The 22,079-nt window shown below is 28.2% G+C and overlaps 1 protein-coding gene across 1 annotated transcript in view; it reads left to right on the top strand.

Annotated features, from left to right (window-relative positions):
* The window catches only part of LOC135959190 (putative uncharacterized protein DDB_G0285119), a 63,756-nt gene extending 42,029 nt beyond the window's left edge, over nt 1-21,727 (top strand). The window contains exons 3-6 of the mRNA XM_065510276.1: nt 14,904-15,086; nt 15,178-15,260; nt 18,664-18,776; nt 18,853-21,727. Of these exons, the coding sequence (XP_065366348.1) occupies nt 14,904-15,086; nt 15,178-15,260; nt 18,664-18,776; nt 18,853-19,074 (601 nt within the window). The 3' untranslated portion in view covers nt 19,075-21,727. The remainder of the gene's footprint in view (nt 1-14,903; nt 15,087-15,177; nt 15,261-18,663; nt 18,777-18,852) is intronic.
* Nucleotides 21,728-22,079: the final 352 nt, after the last annotated feature.

Genomic DNA, 22,079 nt, shown 5'->3' with positions numbered 1-22,079 from the left:
GTATAAAAAAAAAAAACATTAACATAACATATTTTACTCTTTAAATGTTTTGCTAAAATTAAGCCTGTACATATTTACTTGTATTTTTGTATATATTTTGTTATTATTAGTTTGTTGTTATTCATTAGACAATCTGGTAACTTTTGTACCGATAAGAGAATAAACAGCTAGAGAGAAAGGGGATAAATTTAATAAATATATTCAGTTGTTGAGAGAATAAAGGCATGATAGACGACGACATACAGTTTTATATTTTTCACAATAGATGAACGCACGTACACTACGCGAACGGGTCACAAATTGTCCAATTAAACCGAAGTTCAAATAAAATTAAATTAAATTAATTAATTGTTTCTTTTCTGCTGACAACATATTCGAATCGTCATCGACAACATCATCTTTCAATTGTATTTAAGCAATTTCGCCAACAAATTGCGTGTTTGTTTTTTTTTAAATTGGAATAAAAGTGAACAAGAAATATCAACAACAGAAATACATATACAAAAAAAATAATAAAAATCAAATAAATGAAATATTTTTGAAATCGGTTAGTGTTTTTTTTTGGTTCTTCTTTGGCTGATTTGTTGCTAGCAATAGTAACAAAATAACCTTCTAAATATATACACAATATATATACAATAAATATCAAAAAAAAAAGAAGAAAAGAAGAAAACAACGTAAATATTTAGTACTTCATTCTCGTAGCTGTATCTGTTATAAACATTGATTTAATTTAGTGTGTCGAATTGAGAATGTTATCGTTTTGTTAAGGAAACGGAAGGAAAGCAAGTAATAAGGAAACAAACAACAAAAATACTCATAGTTGGAAACAAGTGTAAGTTTTGTATCCTTCTTATTCCTTCACTAACGGAAGGCGCAAAAAGAATCATATCTATACAGATACTATAATATTGCATAAAAACAAAATACATAGTATATATGTACTGACTTACATACATATTTATATAAAAGAGAATATATATGTATGTATATAAATAGATATACTAAATATGTTTATTAAAACAAAAACTCAAAAATACATATGTTTGTTTTAAATTTAAAGAAAATGTTTACTATATAACAAATAAAATGAATAATAATTATTTCAATACTTCCTAATTCTATCGATTTTGGGCGTATTAAACAAAACAAATGAAATGAAAAATAAAAAAAAAATTAAATTAAAGAAAAGCAATTGTGAGTGCTGAGTTCATCGCAAAAAATATAATCAAATCTACCACTGACTGACTGACTGCTCTGCTCCGCTTCCATGCTCTTAATACTCTGTCGAATAGTGTTTGTTTCGATATGTGAGTGTGCGTGTTAGTGATTCCAGCAATAAATAACATGTTAGAAACAACACTGGTTAACATTTGAATATAAGCACAATACTGTTAATTATATGGATTAAAAAAACGCGCCCTATTACCTCATTCATCCACCAAAAAGAATGAAAAACAAATCCTAGTTTAACTTCTATTGAATTGTGTATGTTAGGACATTTTTTAACATACATATTTTTAATTGACCAAATACAATTTTTAAGAAACCATTATTGACTTAATTTCTAATTCATCATATACATACATACCTACATATTGTTTATGTATCGCCCAATAGTCTCTATAAATAATACATTAATTTTCTTTTACCAAAATATAAATCAATACTTTACTACTTTTCCCACATTAACTGATTAATTGTCAAGGCCGTGTAATTAAATACAGTTATTGTTCGATTAATCATCAATGTCGTTTAAATATTCTTAAAAAATAAATCGATTTTTTCCTTATCAGCAATTCTAAACAAATAATATGATGTTTTCATATTATTGTAATTTTGTATGGAGTTTATGTTCCGGAATTCTGTTTTGATAAAACAGAATTCTTATAAGAAAAACAATTTGCTGTTTGATTTATTTAATATTCTGCCAACATTGCGACTTACGTCATTTTGAGAAACATGCTACTTAGAGGCTAACAATTCTGTAGACCAACAATGTTGATCTCAAGTAATTTCTCAAATGGTAATAAATTTCACATTTTTGGGTCTTCTCACAAATTACGTATTGTCGACTTTGTGCATTTGTAATCTTCTGATCAGAGCAGAAGATTACAATTACTACAGTACTTACCACGTCCCAGTGTTTTAAAATACAACAATATTTTATATAAAAACATAATTGGTTAATTCACAAGGTCTCTTATCGTGTCATATTGTCATAATGTCCTAATATTTCACAATGGTTTTTATTGTTTTTCAAGCAAAAAATGTCCTAAAATAATACTACTCTGTATGCTATATTTATTGTGTTATCGTAGCCTACCAGCGGTAGGAGTCGGTTAAGCCGAGCTGTCGAGTCGAGATATATTAGGACATTATGACAATATGACTGATAAGAACCTTGTGAATTGACCAAATGTTACAATATTTTCGCATATGGTTTTCATATTTACTTATTATTTTACACACGATTTATTCACTTAAAATAAAATTCTTAATAAATGCGAAATTAACCCTAGGTTCTCTTTTGTTATGTCTTATTTCTGACTGTCTGGTTGGATTTTTAGATTTGATGTATTCAGGGACTTATAGTAAAATTTCACGGATAATATTTTTGGGGAACATTTTAACCCCTTAAATCCCAGTTTTAATGTTGTTTTTTGCTCTATTTTAAAAGAAGGACAAAAAATTACCCCTGTCTTGAGGATTTAAGCTATTCTACAAAAATGTTCTCCGTAACATTTTACATAAATTTGCTGAACACATTTTATACCTAAAATGTAAGGATCACATGGTTTCTTATGCCGATTACCAATAAGAATGTGCCAGAGTTGGGAAACTTTAACCCCCCCTCAAATGAAATTAAGATGTAAACTTTCAAAACGCCGATACACGTGTCGTTTTTTTTGTCTCCTCTATCAAAATTTATTGGTCGGACCTTGTAATTTTTGTTTGTGTTGTACAGTGATATCGAAGTAAATGGTGATATCGATCAATGAACTATTATGTAGACAGAAACTTGAAACTTTCTGAAACGATGGACCAGCCTGATCACAATTCAGCTGGTACGCAAAGTACTCACAGAGAAACTGGTTACGACAACTATACTGTGTTCTATGTAATTTTGGATATAACAAGTATAGAAACTCAGTGCCATGTCATCACACATGTACAATAGGGATATAACTAATTTTGGCGAAATTTTTGGCAAACCACTATGTAATGGCCAATGTTGTATAAGTAATGAAAATCATTTTTTTAGGTCATTTGGAATCAAAAACATCACGCACCAACACCAATTTCTAAAATAAACCAAATTTTTTTTCTCTGAAAAATTATATAAATAATTTAATTTTTTTTTGCAAGTGTGAGGGATACTTCCCTTATTTAAAAATTGTCTTTTGAAGTATGTCCGCAGTTATTATTAAAATAAAATACATTGAATTTCAAAATAATTGAAAATATTTAACTAAAAACTTTATTGCGTTTGGTGCGTGAACTTTTTTAACAACCGCGAAAGAATTATATCGTGGATTTTCATATTTTTAACGCTCTATTCGACAATGCTATGCCAATTTGCATATTTGCAAATTATGTCAATAGTTATATCCCTAATGTACAATTTAGATGGTATTGAAATCAAACATTCCAATTTTGAAAATTAAAAAGGGTTTGCAAAATAATTTCGTATATCTACTGGGTATGAGTTTATTTATTTGTTAATTTTTGTCTTGGGTTTCGTTTGTTTACTTAAATACTAGTATTTGAGTTTTTAATTAACACAGCTTTGTTATCTTAGTTATAAATATTAATAAAAATGAAATTATGTATTTCATTTAGTGTTTGTTTGTTTGTTTAATTCTTATGACTCTTACCAATTTGCAACTGTCAAAAGAAATAAATGAATTATAATATATACATATAAAAACAAACATTTTCACAAAATAAATTTTTCCGCAAATTTTCATTTTCTAAACAATGAAAATGAAAAAAATGTATTCGAAAATATGTTTTCATAAAAACATAATCTCATTCATGAGACCCAAGGTTCGCTGAAGCATGCAAGAAAGCATTTTCTATTGTAAATTAAATAGAAACACATTGGAAAATGAAAGTGTATTCAAAAAGATAACAACACAAATGTTGATACATTCAACAGTAAAGTGTAATGAAAAGACATCCTACTAAATAATTGTGAACAACAAATTACGAAACCTATATTGCGTTTGATGAATTAAATAACGTTGCTCCAGAAAGATTTCGACTGTTTGTGACGGATTCACTTGTTTAAAATGCTGAGCACGAATTGAAATTATTTTATGGCGTAACAAATTTTGAAATTTGTTATTTATCGTTCTCTTAACAAAATTTTTGCAAAACAAATGTCAACAGTTATTACACTGTGCTCGAACTTAATAAATTTTAAACGATGTTTAAATATTTGATCGATTGATTATTTGAAAAATACTCGGGAATAAATACATTTTTTAATATTTCCCGGGATGGAAAAAGTCCGGGAATTGTTAGATGTTGCAAGTTTGAACAAAGGTTTCAACATTTTCCATACGTTTTGCCAAAATGTATATACATAAGTGTAAGAATCCTATTGCAGAAGTATTGGTGTCAACAACTTCCCATAATGGCTTGATTCCCCTTAAAGTGAATGAATTTCAGTCAGTACAATGTGACATTTGTGACCATACTTATAGTTTTTGATTTATTTTGGCCCAAACTTATGCCCTTCACCTTCGTGAGAAGGGTATATACATATATGTTTGTCATTCCATTTGTAATTTCCACAATATAATTTTCCGACCCGATTAAGCCGAATAAGCCATGTCCGTCTGTCTGTCAGTTTGTTGAAATCAACTTTCCGAAGCCCCCAAATAACTTAAATACATGATTCATACATCTCAGGAATTCTTCCGGCTCGTTTGCTATTTAAAATCGAGAAAATCGGAAAAAACCAGCACAACCTCGATTTTAGACATACAGTGAATGTCACTTAAAATCGTACACCATCATAGTAAAATTTTATTCATTAGTTTTAGAAAGTTGATGTTTTGAAAATAATTTAAAATGCTATTTTTATATTGTGTGTGCTATTACCTATCAGAAAATATGGTATAATTTTAATTGCCCTTATCTACAAATAAATAATTGGGTAACACTGTCAGTGCCCAGAATATCAACGCTTCATTTAAAATCGAACGGGCACTAAAAAATAGCAAAGGATACCCTACAAAGTATTAGGATTATTTAAAATTAACATTTTTTCTAAATTTTTACAGTCTTATGCAAAAAAAAACCTTATTGTAGATTTAAAACACAATTTTGTTAACAACCCTTTAGCTTTAAAACCCATTTATAAAAGTATTGTATGCAAAAACGTTTGTTAAAGTTATAATAACTAATGTACTGATTTTTGTCTAAGCTGGCAATGCTTCTCATTTATTTCCCCATTTTCGTTGTTAGTGTTGCTTTCAATTAGGATAAAATATTCATTAATTTTCTTTTTTTCATTGATTGTTTTTAGTAATAATAAATTTTTGAAGATAACAACTAATTTTTAGAGAAAAAATGTATATCTGATTCTAGTAAATTTATATTAAGCTAAAATGTATTAATGTACAAACTTTTTTATATAGTTTATTTCAATTATTATTAAAAGTATTCGAATGGCGAATATTCTGTGATAAAATAAACATCACTGTTATATAATTTATTTTATTAATTTATTTTTATTTACATTTTGTTAAATTTTAACAAAATTTAATGAATTTCTATATGTGGACCTTCTTCCACAATGTTTACACATTTTATTACTATATAGCGTTGCAGGTTAAAAGTAAATGACAAAAATGCCAATCAAACTCACTTGTGAACCTCATGTAGTTCACTGCCGGAGGAATATCAAACAAAATCATATACTATTAAAATGGAACTTATTCGCCAGCGGAGTGGAAATTGTGTTTAGCAATTGCAATAGTATCGTCTGTTATTCCAAATTTATCTTTAAAATCCTCTTTTTTAAGATAAAAAGTAAAAAGAATTCCTTAAAATAGGTTTAAAGAAGGGTGAACCATTATTAAATTTCATATATTTAACAATGGTTTACTACTAGGTTTTTAAGCTAATTTTCGTTTTTGGATATACTTTTATCGAATTTAGCTTAACAACGGTTAGTAAGCATGTTGTAGGGTTTTTTGCATAAGACTGTTAAAGTTTTAATTATAATTTAATATAAGTGTACGAATTTAAGTGAAATATGAATTTTGTGATATTCTTTAATATTCATCAATATTTTTTTAAGGAATTGAGGTTTTGTTAACATTTTTGTTGAAATACATATTTTTTGTTCCAATTAATAAAATGACTTTTAATTTTTTATATAATCACCTATTATTGCCTGTATAATTTCATAATATTTAAAAAAAAATATGTTGTACGATTTTGAGTGACACTCACTGTATATCTAGATTACTAAGTCATTAATATAGACAATATGGATGTCTAATGATAGATATGGTTGCCTTTGCAACGACGTATATAATACCATAGTAAATTGGATATACAATGGGTCAAAATCGGAAAAAAAAATGTTCACAAAAAAAAAAATTTAAAAATTAAAAAAAAAATATTTTAATAACGATTCGAAAAACAAATTTTTACAAAAAAAAAATAAAAAAACCACTTTGGACAAAAAAAAAAAATTTTGTTTACCTAGAAATATTTAAAATTTGTATTTTGAAGTATAATTTGGTGGAGGGTATATAAGATATAGCCGAATATAGCTCTTTTACTTGTTTTTTTTGTAACATTTTGTATTTTTTTTTATACCTTCCACCTAAGACGATCTAACTACGTCCGTCTGTCGAAGGCACAATAGGACTAGAGGGGAAGTCTTAGAGGGATGAAATGTGAGACAACCTCCAAAAATATATTGCGATAATAAATCAAAATTTTGCACACGTTATACCGTTATACCTGTTAATGGCAAGAATCGGTCCAGGAAATATGACTGTAAAAATATACTGAAATCGTTGTCAGTATATGCATAGTATTATTGGTGGTGGGTATATGTGTAAGATTCAGCACTGTCGAAATATAACACTCTTACTGGTTTTGTTCTTCCTTATATTATTTTCATGCAGTGTGTTTTTTCACACTTCCCCTTGTTTACATTTTTTTGTTATTCTTTTTTTGTTGTTGTGAGCAAACTCCGTAATGCGTGCTTTTGTCACACGTATAACAGTTGTCCGTCCATACATGGTTGTTGATGGTGAGCGAGTAAATGTGTATGTAGCAGTGTGTGAGAGAGAGAGGCCATTACATGAAAAAACATAATAATAATAATAGCTTCAAAAAATCTAAAAACATATCCAATAGATACCATAGTGTGCCACTCCAAAAATAAACATAAAAATTAAAGAAAAATGAAAACTTACTGAAAACTATCCGTTAAAGTCTGTGTCAGAATAATGTTGCATGCTTCTGTTACCAAAACAAACAACAACAAATTGTGGAAGAAGCACATAAAGAATGCTTAAATTAATACGGAGTTGTTTTTGGTATATGTATGTAGTATGTATGTTGTTGTACAAGTATTCGTGTTTCCCTTTCAATATACAAAAGTATATTTTAGAAATATTTCCCTGCATTTTATTACATGGGTTTTATTTATTTTTTCGCTCATTTACTCACTCACCCATTTATTCATTCATTTTTTTTTTGTAATAGTTGTTAGTGTTGTAGTTGTTGTTTTTCACTTGTCTTGTTATTATTTTTTGTTATTATTGTTGCTATTGTAGTTGCTGCAGTAAAGTAGATCAGTGTGTGAATTTTTCACTTTTTTATATGTACGTATGTATTTGTTTGTTTGTTTTCCTTTATCATCCCCACCAACCACTGGTACCACAAACTACACCCTCTTTGCTGGCGAGTTGACCACTTTATCTTGCTTACCCAACAAATCAAAGCAATGAGCCCACCAACGACTCATCATCATCCATCCATCCATCCAATAAAGCCACCCCTATCCCAATAAATTTATTCATACTGTAGTCGTCATTCATGTTGGTTCATGCTTAAGTATTTTTCTTTTCGCAATTAAATCAAGTCACAGGCCAAAGGGCGTGGCATTTGTAATACTTTTCACAAGTGTCGGCCTTCGATTTTCATTTCACTTGTTCGCATTGAGCAATAATTTGCAAAATTTGTTTTATAGAAATATATATGTACATATGCGCATTATTTAATTTAAGCAAATTATTGTGCTTTCCAATTGAAATTAAAATGACAATTAAGTATTTATTCACTTAATTCGTGATTCAGGCATGACGTATGTACATATTTTCACATTCGATATTCTATCATTAAATTATATTAAAGAATTTCAGACAAAACCACTATTTACAACAAAAATTAAAAGTTGTAGTACTTTTCAACTATTAATTTTTTATTTTTTTTTTAAACAATCAGAATTAGTTTACAGTAATAATAATAATGTGTAGAATATCGTCATCGCTTTTGACAAGTTTAAATAATACAAAATATATTTTTTTTGGTCATTAAATGAAACATATCGCACACACAGTTAATAATAACAAGTAAGAGAGCTATATTCGGAAAAGTTTTTTCCAAATTTTCCTCTCATGGCGAAGGGTATACGAAGAGACACAACTCAAAATTTTAATTTTTCAGAAATCGAAACAAATGAATACAAATTGAAACATAATGTTTATTTTAGCAAGAGTTGACAACAACAAAATACACTGATATTTTTTTTTATAGATAAACAAGTGTATAGTTTAAGCATATAAATCCGAAAAATAAATTTTGAGTTAAGTCACTTTTGAACTGGGTGTGCGATATACATATGTTTGAAAAAGGCTTAATTCTTTTATTTATTTCAAAAACTCCTTTTAGTTACGTCAAAAAATGAGTTTTTGTTTTTTTTGAGCTGATGGGTGACAATTAAATGCGAGCTGAAGAAATTTAGAAAACTGATAAATTTAGAATTTTTAAAAGACTCGTTATTTTCAACCATTGCCTGCAGTAGGGTAGGGTAGGTAGGGTATAGATTTATAAATTTATCATTAGTAATTTTTTTATTTTTTTTTTATTTTATTTATTTTAATTCAAAACCAAGCCCATTGGGCCAAATATGGTTTATATTCTACTCAACAATAATACATTTAATTTAATAATTAATAATAATTTAAGCCTAGTCAAAATTTATGCATTTTTCTTACTTATTTTAAAATTTTTAAAATATATTCTGAAAGTTTTACTAAAATTGGAAAACGTTCAACCTTAAATCGTGAAGGTCAAAGGTCAAATTTTTCAATATTTGGAATTTCTAATTTAAATATAGCGAAAAGTTATTTATTTTTGGGCCGATTTTGATGAAATTTAAGAAAAATATAACATGAAGTCTAGTATTTATAATAACAGCACAAAAATGGAAATTAACCCTTAATGGCACATTTTTTTATTGTAAATTTTTTTTAAACAACCTAAATTTTAAGCTTTTTTTTGATAAAAATATATTTTTACTGCAATTTTATTTTTATTACTCTTTTAAATACTTTGAATTTAATATTGTTTTTATGTTTTCGAAATAAAAAGTGAAGTGATTATTTTCAAACGCGCCTTTTTTTATCGATATCAATTTGATACATTGCGACTAGTCTCGATTGAAAATGATTGCGACTAACGGAGGGTTAAGGACCACCCTTACATACATATGTTATGTTATATGTTATTTATTTGAATACAGATTTTGCAAAAATAAGAGTAACTGAAAAATAATTATGTACCTTCGAAACATTGTTGACTAAAATATCGAGCGAAATAAGTATGTGACATAAAACGGAAGAGATTTTGAGGAACATGTAAAATATTTTTCTTTATTTTTTTCTTTATTTTAATTTCTTACACCAAACCAAATTTTATTCCTTTACAATCCGTCACATTTAAATAAACAATATCTTTGAAATTCAGCCATTGATTTGCCTTTCATAATTTGAAAATGTTGTATATAAAACAAAAACAAATTTTTTAAATATTGTTTTTGCTATCCACATAAATATCACTTTGGTGATGTGATTTACAAAATTACGGCCACAATGGAATGATTAAGTTTTTTCTTATGTTGTATGTCTGATTTAACAAAACTAAACTAGACTAATATACTTAAAAAATTGGGAAAAAAAAGATCTCGTTTCTATTATTTTTTCCAACACTGTACCGCAATTTCATACAAATATATTTTAAAAGCAATTTGATTTAAAGATTTTATTGCGTCTAATGTGACATTTGTTCCATTGTTTATTTTTTTTTTCTTAATTTACTTATTTTACTATCTCACTATTTGAACAATGTTATTTATAAACTATTAAGATTTAAGAGACTTTTAATCGAAATCAATTCCAAACAACTTAGTCATAAATTCGGATATTCTATTTTGCCAACTATTTAACTATAAATACGCACATTTGTTTATGTTTATTTTTAAAAATGTAGAGCATTAAGTATTTTCATGTTCCCCAATGGATGACGCTATTTGTTTAAAATGCTAAATAAATGTACTACATACAGAGGCTTTTATTTATTTATTTACTGCTGCTGCTGCTGCTGCTGCTCTCACCTTCTCACTTCCCACACGCTTAATTGTCAATAAACTCTCAGTATTTTGTTGCGCTGCTGGTGTTCGTTTTTACCTGATTTTCGTTATGCAATTTTGTTTTTGTACTTTCTATTAAATAAATGATCGACCCATAATTATCACCAAAATGGTCTGCTCACACGTTCTATCATATGGATATGTAGTTACGCTATTAGAATTTTCTAAATAAATAATGCTTTAAAAATTACATTCATACGTGTATAGTATTTTTGACTTAAACATTTTATTTGTGATAAAATGCAACTGGAAAGTATTTTGTATTATTAGGGAGGAGGAGGAGGGGTTTTGCACAGTTTTGGAAGTATCCTTGTGCAAGTGACTATTCAATGCAATGTCCTTATTTGTTTTCACTTGACATAGATTCATTTGCCAAATCAGGTATTTCAAGGTTAACAACACCCAATATATTGTATGCGAACGAATGAATAATATACAGTGCAAAAACAACTAAAGCCCACTAGGAGGCTGATTTGGAAGGCTATCAAGGAAATGCAACTAACTATGTAGATTCAATGCCACTGCTCTATAATTGCAAAATCCTTTGGCAGTTGAATCAACTCAGTGGGTAATTTGTTTGCACTCGTACAGTTTACACTAGATATGTGTGTAATGTATCCACTATATACATTAGGCCGGGTCGATTTGTATGGAGGATCAAAAAGTAAAAAAATCGTATAGCAGAAACGCAATCTACGGAAAATTCTAAGAAAGTTTCCTCAAGAAAACATCCAATAAAAAAAACTATTAAAAAAAATTATATGGAAATATCATTGGATAAAAGACGAAATGTGCAAGATAGGATTTGATTTTAGACCTATGGTTTCTTGGAGAAAATTTCTTAGAATTTTCCATAGAATGCGTTAATGCTATACGATTTTTTGTGAAAAAAATCGACACACCCTAATATACATACATATATATATGTACATATTTTGAATTGGCTTTGAAATACATACAATAATAGTTTATATTCATACTCCATGCCAACAACATTTTTTCACTAGGCATTAAGATATTTTTTGTGTGGTTTAAGTTTTTGTTTCAGAGCTCCTTGAGAACAATACTTAAAATGATTTGTTTCTTTAATAATTTACATTTAAAATGTGTAAATTCTATTTAAAAAAATTAAGGGTCAATAATAAAGTCTAAAAAATGTTCACTTCTTTTTGTATTGACATTTAGTAACATTCATAATAGTAAGGAAATTGGTCTCATTCGCCAAAATATGGCCAAAAAAAAATGTTTTTCCCCGAAAATCGCAAAATTTAAATCGTAGTTAAGGAAAAACTGTAGGAGGTATCGACATAATTTTTTCATATTTTTTTCTCTATTATGATCTCAATAAATCCCAATGTGATGATCAAAAAATTCTGAAATTTGTTTAACAAAATTTTTAAAAATTTGAAAATGGAGATTCGAGACAGCCGTTAAAAAAATAAATTTGTTTGGCCATAACTGCGAATAGGTTAACCGTATCCTATAAATACAAAAACTCATACACAAGTAAATACGGATATATTTTTTTTTAATTTTTCTCAAAATATGTTAATTTTTTTCACTAAATTTCTTGTTCAAGTTGCCTGGGACACGTTAATGGCCTGGCGATTTTTTAATTACTTTAACATTTTTTAACCAAATTTTGTCATTTATATCTCATTACAACGAAAATTACTTCCTTACTAAACTAAACATGCTTGTTTTTTAGCAAAATAAAATAGATCTCTATTGTTGAAAAATTTGTTAGTGAAAATTGGGATTGGGTTAACAGGGGTACATGGGCTTGAAATGAACAAAATGAATTACTTATAGAAACAATTTCTATTCGTGATGTCACATGGATTTGGTGTTCTTTTTTTTAATCTTTATTAAGTTGATTAATCTAACATCCTGATTAATCAAATTTTGATTATTCATATTCATTATTAATTGAATAATTGATTAGTTAGAAATTTTAATAATTTTAAATAAATTATTTGAATTTTGTGTAACTTTTGTTTTTTTAATTCGTTTATTCGTTTTTATGTTTTTTTTAAATTTTTCTGAACAAAAATATTGAAATTTGAAATTAATTAATTAATTGATTAATCATAGTTTTGATTAATCTGAAATGTTTATTAATCGATTAATCAGAATGTTTGTTTATTCGATTAATTGCACTTTCCTAATTTTATGTTTAGAACCAGGGAAACCGGAAATATGCTCTTAAAATTTAAAAAATATGCTATTAAAAAACAAACTTTTACATAATTTTTAACCAAAAAATATACTTTTATTTAAAAAAATCAATACAATTCATGTAATGGCATCATTGGAAAATTTCAGGAGATGGTTTGTAAAGAAAAAAAATTTCTAAATTCGGAAATTTTAATTTTTAATATATTGCCTCCTGTTCACTTCTCACTTTTCTTAATAAGAGACATTTTTGGAGGAACTTGAAGAACTAACATTAGTAAATATCTACCGGTCAAGGCCGGGACGGTCATCTAGTTTTATATAAATATAAAGTATCTTCTTCAATTAAGGTTATTATTGCAATAAATTACAAAATGTTGACTTAAATTTTTAAATAAAAATCGTTGTCTATTGGATCTGAAAACATTTTTATACATAGAAAATATTCTTCGACATTAACTGATGTTATATGAGCAAATTTAAAAGATAATATTTCATTAACACTTAATTTTGAAATCTGTGTTGAGGAAAGTCTTTTAAACTGTTTACAAATGCTTTCTATAATTTTTAATCCTTAATTTTTTCCTATTATTTGTTCAAATTTTATTTTAATATTAGTTTTAACACTACAATTTGGTATTTTACCAATATTTTTAAATGTTTGTTTCACTAAATTATACTGTTCGGTCATTGTAAGCCAAGCGGTTTGATGTTTTTAATAAATATTTCAATAAATCCAAAATTTGACGTTATAAAAATTAAGTAAGTTTTTATTGTAGGTGTATTTAAAGCATCTTTAGCAATGTTAATAAACTGAGACTCCTCAGCATTTAAAGCATTGATAACTTCACAAATTTTTACAAAATTTTTGGCGTAATAATTTACAGCTGAAAACCATGTTCCCCAGCGAGTTACAACATTCTCTGGTGGCAATTCTAGAGCAGGATGCATTTCTTTTAATGTATCAATCCTATTTGGGGCTTTTAAAAATACCTTTTTTACATTTGCAATAACCTTGTTTACGTCTTTGTAGGAGTCCCTTATACGTTCACACAAGCGATGAAAACCATGCGCAATGCTTTTGACATGTATAACCTTGGGATAAAAAACCATAATAGCTTTACCTGCCTTAACCATATACGATGCAGCGTCGGTAACGAAGAGCTAAACCATGTTTTTTTAAAATTAGGATCCAAAATTCGTAGAATGATTCATTTTGCTCAAAACGGCAGTCTGTGTTAAAAATTGATCGATTGATATTTAAATGTACTGATTTTTTATGCAGTTTCGTATATTATCTAAACAATTTTGATACAGATTTTTAACGCATTTCGTACGTAGACACGTTTCAGATGGTGTATATTCATTAAAAAAATTTCTGATCTGCTCGTTCCTTAATTTAAAAAGGGGAATGTCAGCTTCTATAAATGCTTTGCACAATTTTTCTTCAAACTGTGTTTGTTTAGCTAATTGGGAACATTGTGATATAAACAATTGTGTAGTTTTTTTACTTTGGCTTTCTTTTAATTTATTATGTTTGGCACTGTCCAAATGCTGTATTACTAAAATTATATTTTATATATTGTACTATTGTAGATTCTCTTAATATTAAAGAACGGTTAAGTTTGAATTAGAACTAAAATTTGATATTTAGTTGGCCTATTGTTAAAATAGGAAGTAAAGTAAAAACCTGTAACACAACATCAAAAATAAGTAAAAAATATGCTATTAAACAGTAAAATATGCTGTAAAAACGCAAAAATATGACATAAAAAATGCTCTTAAAACAAATATATACAAAAATATGCATTTAAAGGTAAAATATGCAAAAATATGCACTAACAAATCGATGCCAAAATTCTTAAATAGTTCTGAAAAGTGTAAATATCTAATCCATGTGCCTATTAGACTCACCAGAAAAAAACATGCATTTCCATATTTTGGTTTCCCTGTTTATAACATTGATTATATTTTAGTTGTTTAGATTTTTATATTTAAACGTATGTACTGAATATATGTATACAATCTTCTTTTGCAGATCGGAACGCTCTATAGTACGTGTATCAATTTACCAAAGTAGTCAACCACAACAAATTTGCCCTCCCGAATATTTTACGAAATTTGAAGATAATTTAGATAATTCATTAAGTAACTATAATTGTAATTTAGAAGACATCATGACGACAGCATCACCAATACCTGGCTATGACAGGCAACAAAGGTAAGTTGAACATACGTGTATACATAAGTATATGTATATTTATACATCTGGTTGATAAATTAATTAACAATTTGTGTTATATTATTTGCAGTACTGATTCCGGTTGGGATAATCCCTTTCGCCCTGGCGGCGATTTATCTAGAGAGGCTGATGAAATTGTTAAAATGATAAGTGGTTAGTAATTAGTTAATAATATGAATGGTATGTGTGAGACTGAACAACTTTTATCGATTGCATACATATGATTGGTAATTCAGAGTATTTTTCATAAAATTACACAGTGCAACAGTGCAAAAAACACACGATCATGTCAGTATGCGTTCGATGATGATACCGCTTAACTTTATATGGCAATAATATAGCGAAGAGTCCGCTAAACAAATTTTGTTAACATTTTTTCCCAAAAAATAGCTTTTTCGTGCACTTTTTTTGAAAACATATAGGAAGAAAAAATTTATTTTTCACTTTGAAATCAGAACACAAACGAAGAAATAGGATCGTTTTAAAAATGTAACATATCCGATGTGTCCTACTTTGAGGACCCTTGGTCGCGCCCTTGGTGGGCCCATGAGGTCCAAGTTCAAAACTTAAACTCGACAAACTTCTTTGTCGAGAATCTTCGGAGTAACACAAAAGTGTGTACTATTTGGAGTAAATACATTTTCAAAGACCTTAGGGAATGTCTCGACATATCCTTATAACTCTTTGTCCTACAAAAAGTTGTTCAAACAATCAAAGGTCTGTCGTCAAACTGGTTCCAATGTTATTTATTAAATAGTATCGGGAGAACTTGTCCATAGATAGAAAAACTGGTTCAGGTCCACATGATGTTTCTAAAGCCAATAAATAGAAAGCATTTTCAAAAGAGCTCTCAACACATCCGGCAGGAAAGCAGTCCGGTTAGCTGAGCTACTTGGACTACTTGATACGAAAATTTAAAGCCAATGCAGGTTTAAAAACATACAATGCTCAAAAAGTTCCTGACAGGAACTCTGCTAAAATTTAGAGGCCAAAGACAGAGCACAGAATTTGAAGTCAAATTATATAAAAAAATACCTGCTGCATAACGAAACGTATGTTCTGGAAAATCTTTCGCAGCTTCCGAGTCAATATTTGTATGTTGCTGATGCTCGAGGCAATGTTGTTGAAAAGTTTAGGACTCAAAAGCAGAAAATTTTCCCAAAAAGTTCTTGGAAAAGAAGCCAAACATTTGTTAAAAATACTGTTTGAAAAACCGGTTTCGGTTTAACCGAAAATGTGTGGCTGACTTCATAAACGCATTTTGCAAAGCAACACTGCAATGCATAGTGTTCATAAACGCAATAGATTTTGTTTTGGCAATGTCGCAAGTTCATTATTGTATGGCAATGCTTGTCCAGCCGCAGCATCTGTCAAATTTGTGAACTGTTTTTATTTATGATTCTTTACAAAACATATATGCGTTCATGAATGTCACAAAGTATTGCTTTGCCTAGTAATTGCTTTGCATTACTGCGTTTATGAAGTCGGCCTGTGTTTTTGAAAAAACCGGTATTTTTTTTAATTATTGTCTTAAAAAAAATGGTTAAACGGTTTCAGTTTTTGTCTTTAAAAAAACCGGTTAATATTAAATTTTTATTTAATATGAAAAAGGTTTCCTTAAATTTATTTTTATTTGTCGACGCTAATAGGAAATGTGTACTAAATCTTCGGAAATTTAGCATTTTTGAATTCTTAATGCTCTATCTTTTTGCAATTATTTTATATCTTTTACGAAATATTGTCTAATGCTATAATTTTCTTAAAAATAAATCAATATTTTTAAAAATGGTATCAAAGTTATTCATAAATATATTTGAATGAGCTTTAGAAAATATATTTCATTAAAACCGGTTAACCGTCTTACAAAAACCGGTTTGTCAAAAACCGAACAGTTAAAGTAAACCGAAACCAGTGTAGTTTACAAAGATGAAAAAGTCGGTTTTGGATACTCTAGCTCTATACCGAAATTTACATCAAGAAATGCTTCCATTCATAAGACTTCTTAATGTGTCCACTTATTTCTGGCTTGATTTGGCATCCTGTCACTATGGTAAGCTAGATCTTGAGTGCTACTAGAACAATAATGTGGTATTTGTACCAAGAGAGGCAAATCCTCCAAACTGTTTGAAGCTAAGGCCAGTGGTGAGATATTGGGCTATTATTAAGCTAATTTCCGCATACACCGTAATCGGCGCCGATAACGAAAACTGAAAAACGTTGGTGTTCGTCACCGTCTCGTTTCTGAATTGTTTTCGTTTCAGTTGGGTGCGTTGCGGCATAAAACAGAAACGAAATTATTTTTTAATTTTGGATGTCGCACATTAAATAGAATCATTATTTTTGACAAAATCTATTATTTTTTCCTCTTCCAATAAAGAAAATTTATTTTTTTTATTCATTTTGATTTTCTTTTAATTTGAAATAAAAAAAAATAATTAAAATAATGTCGTTCATACAGTACCGAAAACAACCTACTTGATGTTGTTTTCGTTCCGGCCCCCAATGACATGTTTTTCGTTATTTTCGTTGCCGATTTCTGAAACGAACTTTTTTCCGGTACAAATGTATGGAAATTCGTTTTGGTTGCCGATTATGGTGTATACGGAAACGTAGCTTTAAAAGACAATTGAAGAACACAAAAATGGTGTCCAAAATTGTGTTGGTTTTTAACAGAAAACACTTTAAAAACCTAAATGCAAGGTTACTGGAAAAGGTTCATAAATTCATCACTATTTATTAGAACTATAACTATAAAAATAATATTTTTTGTAAGTTGTAATAATAATTTCAATCAAATAAAAAAAATAAAAACTGTAAGTTTAGTGGTTTCTTTTTATACCCTTCACCTTCGTGAGAAGGGTATATATAAGTTTGTCATTCCGTTTGTAATTTCCACAATACATTTCGATATATTTTCCGACCCTATAAAGTATATATATTCAGAATCCTTATAGATATCGGAGTCGATTAAGCCATGTCCGTCTGTCTGTCTGTTTAAATGAACTTTCCGAAGCCCCAAATAACTTACATACTCGATTCATACATCAATATCTCCGGAATTCTTCAGGATCGGTTGCGGTCCACAAATGGCTGAGATATAAGGAAAAAACCAGGACAACCTCGATTTTTTACCTATATCTGGAAGACAATATGGATATCTTATGATAGATATTTCAAATACCTTTGTACTGACGTATATAAGACCACAGTAAGTTGGACCTACAATGGTTCGAAATCGGAAAAAAATAGTTTTTTCGCTAAATAAAAAAAAATAAATTTTGTTTACCTAAAAATATTTAAAATTTTTATTTTGAAGTATAATTTGGTGAAGGGTATATAAGATTCGACACAGCCGAATATAGCTCTATTACTTGTTTATTAACATTTATATATGTTAAGATTTTTTCGATCTCACTCCTTAACGGTTTTGTATGCACAGCGACGAAACTCTAATTAAAAATTATGTTTACAGTTCTGTAAAAACTTTCGGTGATCACAGCCTTACTTTACTGAAATTTTTCTGAAATATTAACTTTAATTATATTTATTTGTTTAGGTGGTAAACCCATAACACCGACAGAAGAACATGCGATAGGCAATGGAAAGTCACAGACTAATGGTACAGCTGGCAATGGTACAGTGGTAACCGAAGATATAACAAAATCGAATGTATGCGAATGAAAATTATTTGATAATGATGAATTTAAACATTTATTTTTATTTTTTTGCATTTTGTGTTTTAAAGGTATCCCAAAATCAGTCCGCACAAAATGGTACGAACGGTACCCACAGGATAACATCGTCTACGCCAACATCTGGTGGTGGAGCTGTTAAGCCAGCAGAAAATAAGGGTGTTACATCTTCAGCTCAAGTCTCAAAGCAAGTGGTACCTGGACCTACATCGGCTAGTCATGTTGTTATAGACGAAAAGAAAAACAAGAAAAAGGGCTGTTGTGTTGTTCAATGAACGAACAAAGTCGGGCAACAAATGAAGTTTGAGGCAGTTATAATAAGGAGATAATTATTATTATTATGTTGTTTTGGATGATTAAAATGAGATAAACAAAGATATACAAACATATATAAAATGAAGCATGAATGTGCAGGTTGCTCCACATCCTCCTACTACTCCTCCTTGGCATGCCTATTTGTTTATGTATAGAAAACAAAAAACAAAAAAAAAAACTTATATATTAATCATAATATATACAATACATACATATTTATATATATATTTTTTACTAAGCATATTTATTATTTATATGTATACTATTTTGCGACTATTATTTATGCGACTCTAGCAATTGCAACAATAACAACTCAAAAATAACAAAAAAAAAAACAAAATTTAAATCTAAATTCAATTGCAGCAAATTTATTATGTATTTACATGTAGTAGAAATTCATATATAGTCCAGTATATGATACACATACACTCTACTACACATTGAGCAGCTTGTTTCCTCATGATCAGTTGAGATGATTTCGTTTTTTATTCAATTCTTTTTATGTGAGTGTATTTGTTTTTCCTTAGGCATATTATAATACCCTTATTCTATAAATCAAACGTTCGTTCTGTTAACGTTAATAACATAGAGACGATATACTCTTTTTTTCAAACAAAAATAACACAAATAGCGTGACACAACAATATAAGGTAAAATCAGTAGAAAATAAATTCTCAATTATACAATTCTTCTGACGTCAAACTAAAGAAAATACGAAAAAAATCAAAATATGACTTTATAGGGGTAAATATTGAAAACTCTCTCTAGTGATTCTACCTTCTACAATTATTGTATCATGACAAATAGTAAGGGTCCTCATTTAAACGCTTAAATGTCTCGCAAGCTGTACAATCTGTTCATTTTTACACTCTCGCAAATGAACTGTCAAAAACTGTATAGAAATTCGTTTGCACAACTCCGATAAATTTGAGCGATAATTTAGACTCGCAAACTTGAATTTATTGTGCATTTGATGAATCAGCTGCTTTTGTTTACTTTTATTTATAAGAAATAAAAATCAAATAAAATATACAAATTTTGTGCATGTGAAAATTGTGTTACTTTGGAACAGAATGATTGGATAAAAAGGCATTGTGTATGAAAACATTAACCAACAGCTAGAACATAAACAAAATCTTCCAAACTATGTGTACCACCATTTGTTCCAAAGATTCAACATTAAGCGTTTAAATGAGTACCCTTAATATTTGGAATACTATCGTGTAAAAAATAAATGTTTTTCGAAACGATTTTTTGAAATACCGAATGATTTCAATAATATTTTAAATTTGATAAGTGTTAATACTCAGTATTGCCGTCTATAAATACCTTAAAAAATATTTTTAATTAAAATACACAAAAAAATTATTCACAGGAACAAAAAACATCCATTATATTTTTGTTCGACATTTGGTAAAAAATTCGTTGGTTTTAACATTTTATCGAATTGATTTTTGAAATGTGACAACATGAATAACTATTAAAATTTCGTACTTTTAAAATAAATTATCACAATATATTGGTGCACAGGATCGAATCACACAATAATCAAAATTTAAATTCCAAAACAAACTTATTTTTTTTAATTTGTCAAATAATTTTTGTTGCCATTTCAAAGCAAAAAAAGATTAAGTATAGCACAATTTTTTTTTAATTAACTCAGCATTAAAAAAAGATGTATTTGCCGATTTTGAATTGTTTTCCAAATTCAAAAATCAGGTACGTTACAGAACATAAAATTTCGTATGTTAACGCTAACGCTCTTGTTTAACAGAACATTAACAGAACGAACGAATAAGGGTATAAATTGTATCTACTTACATATGTATATGTATTGATTGATTGATGTAGATCTTATTTTTATTGTGTATATGTATGTATGTTAACACATACATACACTAATACCGTTAGTTATTTATTTTATATTTATTAATTTACACCAGCTCCTTCCTTCCTACCTCCCTCTCCTTTCCTTTCCTCTCTACCTATACTCCATATTTTAATTTCCATTAATTTTTCGTTTTTGTTTCGTAAAAGTCTATTAGGTACATGAACAAAAATTAAAAAAAAAAATAAATAAAAAAATCGCATTTAATAATACAAAATACTTATTGCACATACTTCTACATATACATACATACAAACCAACCGACCGACCGACAAAATGATACAAATATATAGTGGTACATGCATATATAAAGCATTCAAATGATCAAAAGATATGTTAGATATATATTTATTTATTTTAAAACAAAAGAAGAAGAAAAAACAGAGGCAAAATACATATGCAAACGCCTTTGAGAGAGATGGATGGTGTTGGCAATGGAAAAGAAAGTAAATAAGTATTTAAAAACGAATAAATAAAAAAATATAAATAAAATTGCATTGTATGTATGTAAATGTGCATACTAGCACAAGCAAGTAAGCCAGCAAGCAAACAAACAAACAAACAAAACAAAACAGCAAACAAAATATTAACAAAAATTAAAAGAAGATGTAATAAAAACAAATTCAATATTTAATATTGTAAATTTCAAATTCTATGTTAAGTTATGTATGAAAAAACAAAAAAATCTTAAATAAAATGAAAACAGAAACTCCGATAAAATATAACTACTATCTATTTGACATACTTTTGAAATAGTAAAAAATCAATTTCTACGTAATAACTTTTTTCCTCCTCAACAATTCGTCACACAAAATCTAAAATAGCGTAAAATAACTTTTTTATAAGTTTACAGGAGGAGCAAAAAACGATATAAAATGAAAACTATTTGGATATTGAAACAAAATTTTTAAATCTGATTAAAATCAAATTTGTGAAACCAAAATAGCGTATCATCTAATTGTATTAAAAATAAAAACTTAAATAGAAATATATTTTTTATTTTAAATACAATCGGCCTAACTATAAAAGCCGAAAAGTTTACATTAATTCCATAATATAAACTATTAAATTTCGTAT

This window comes from Calliphora vicina, chromosome 4 (genome assembly GCF_958450345.1).
Source record: "Calliphora vicina chromosome 4, idCalVici1.1, whole genome shotgun sequence".
In the NCBI taxonomy this organism is placed as follows: Eukaryota; Metazoa; Arthropoda; class Insecta; order Diptera; family Calliphoridae; genus Calliphora; species Calliphora vicina.
This window is presented reverse-complemented; position numbering and strand designations above follow the sequence as displayed.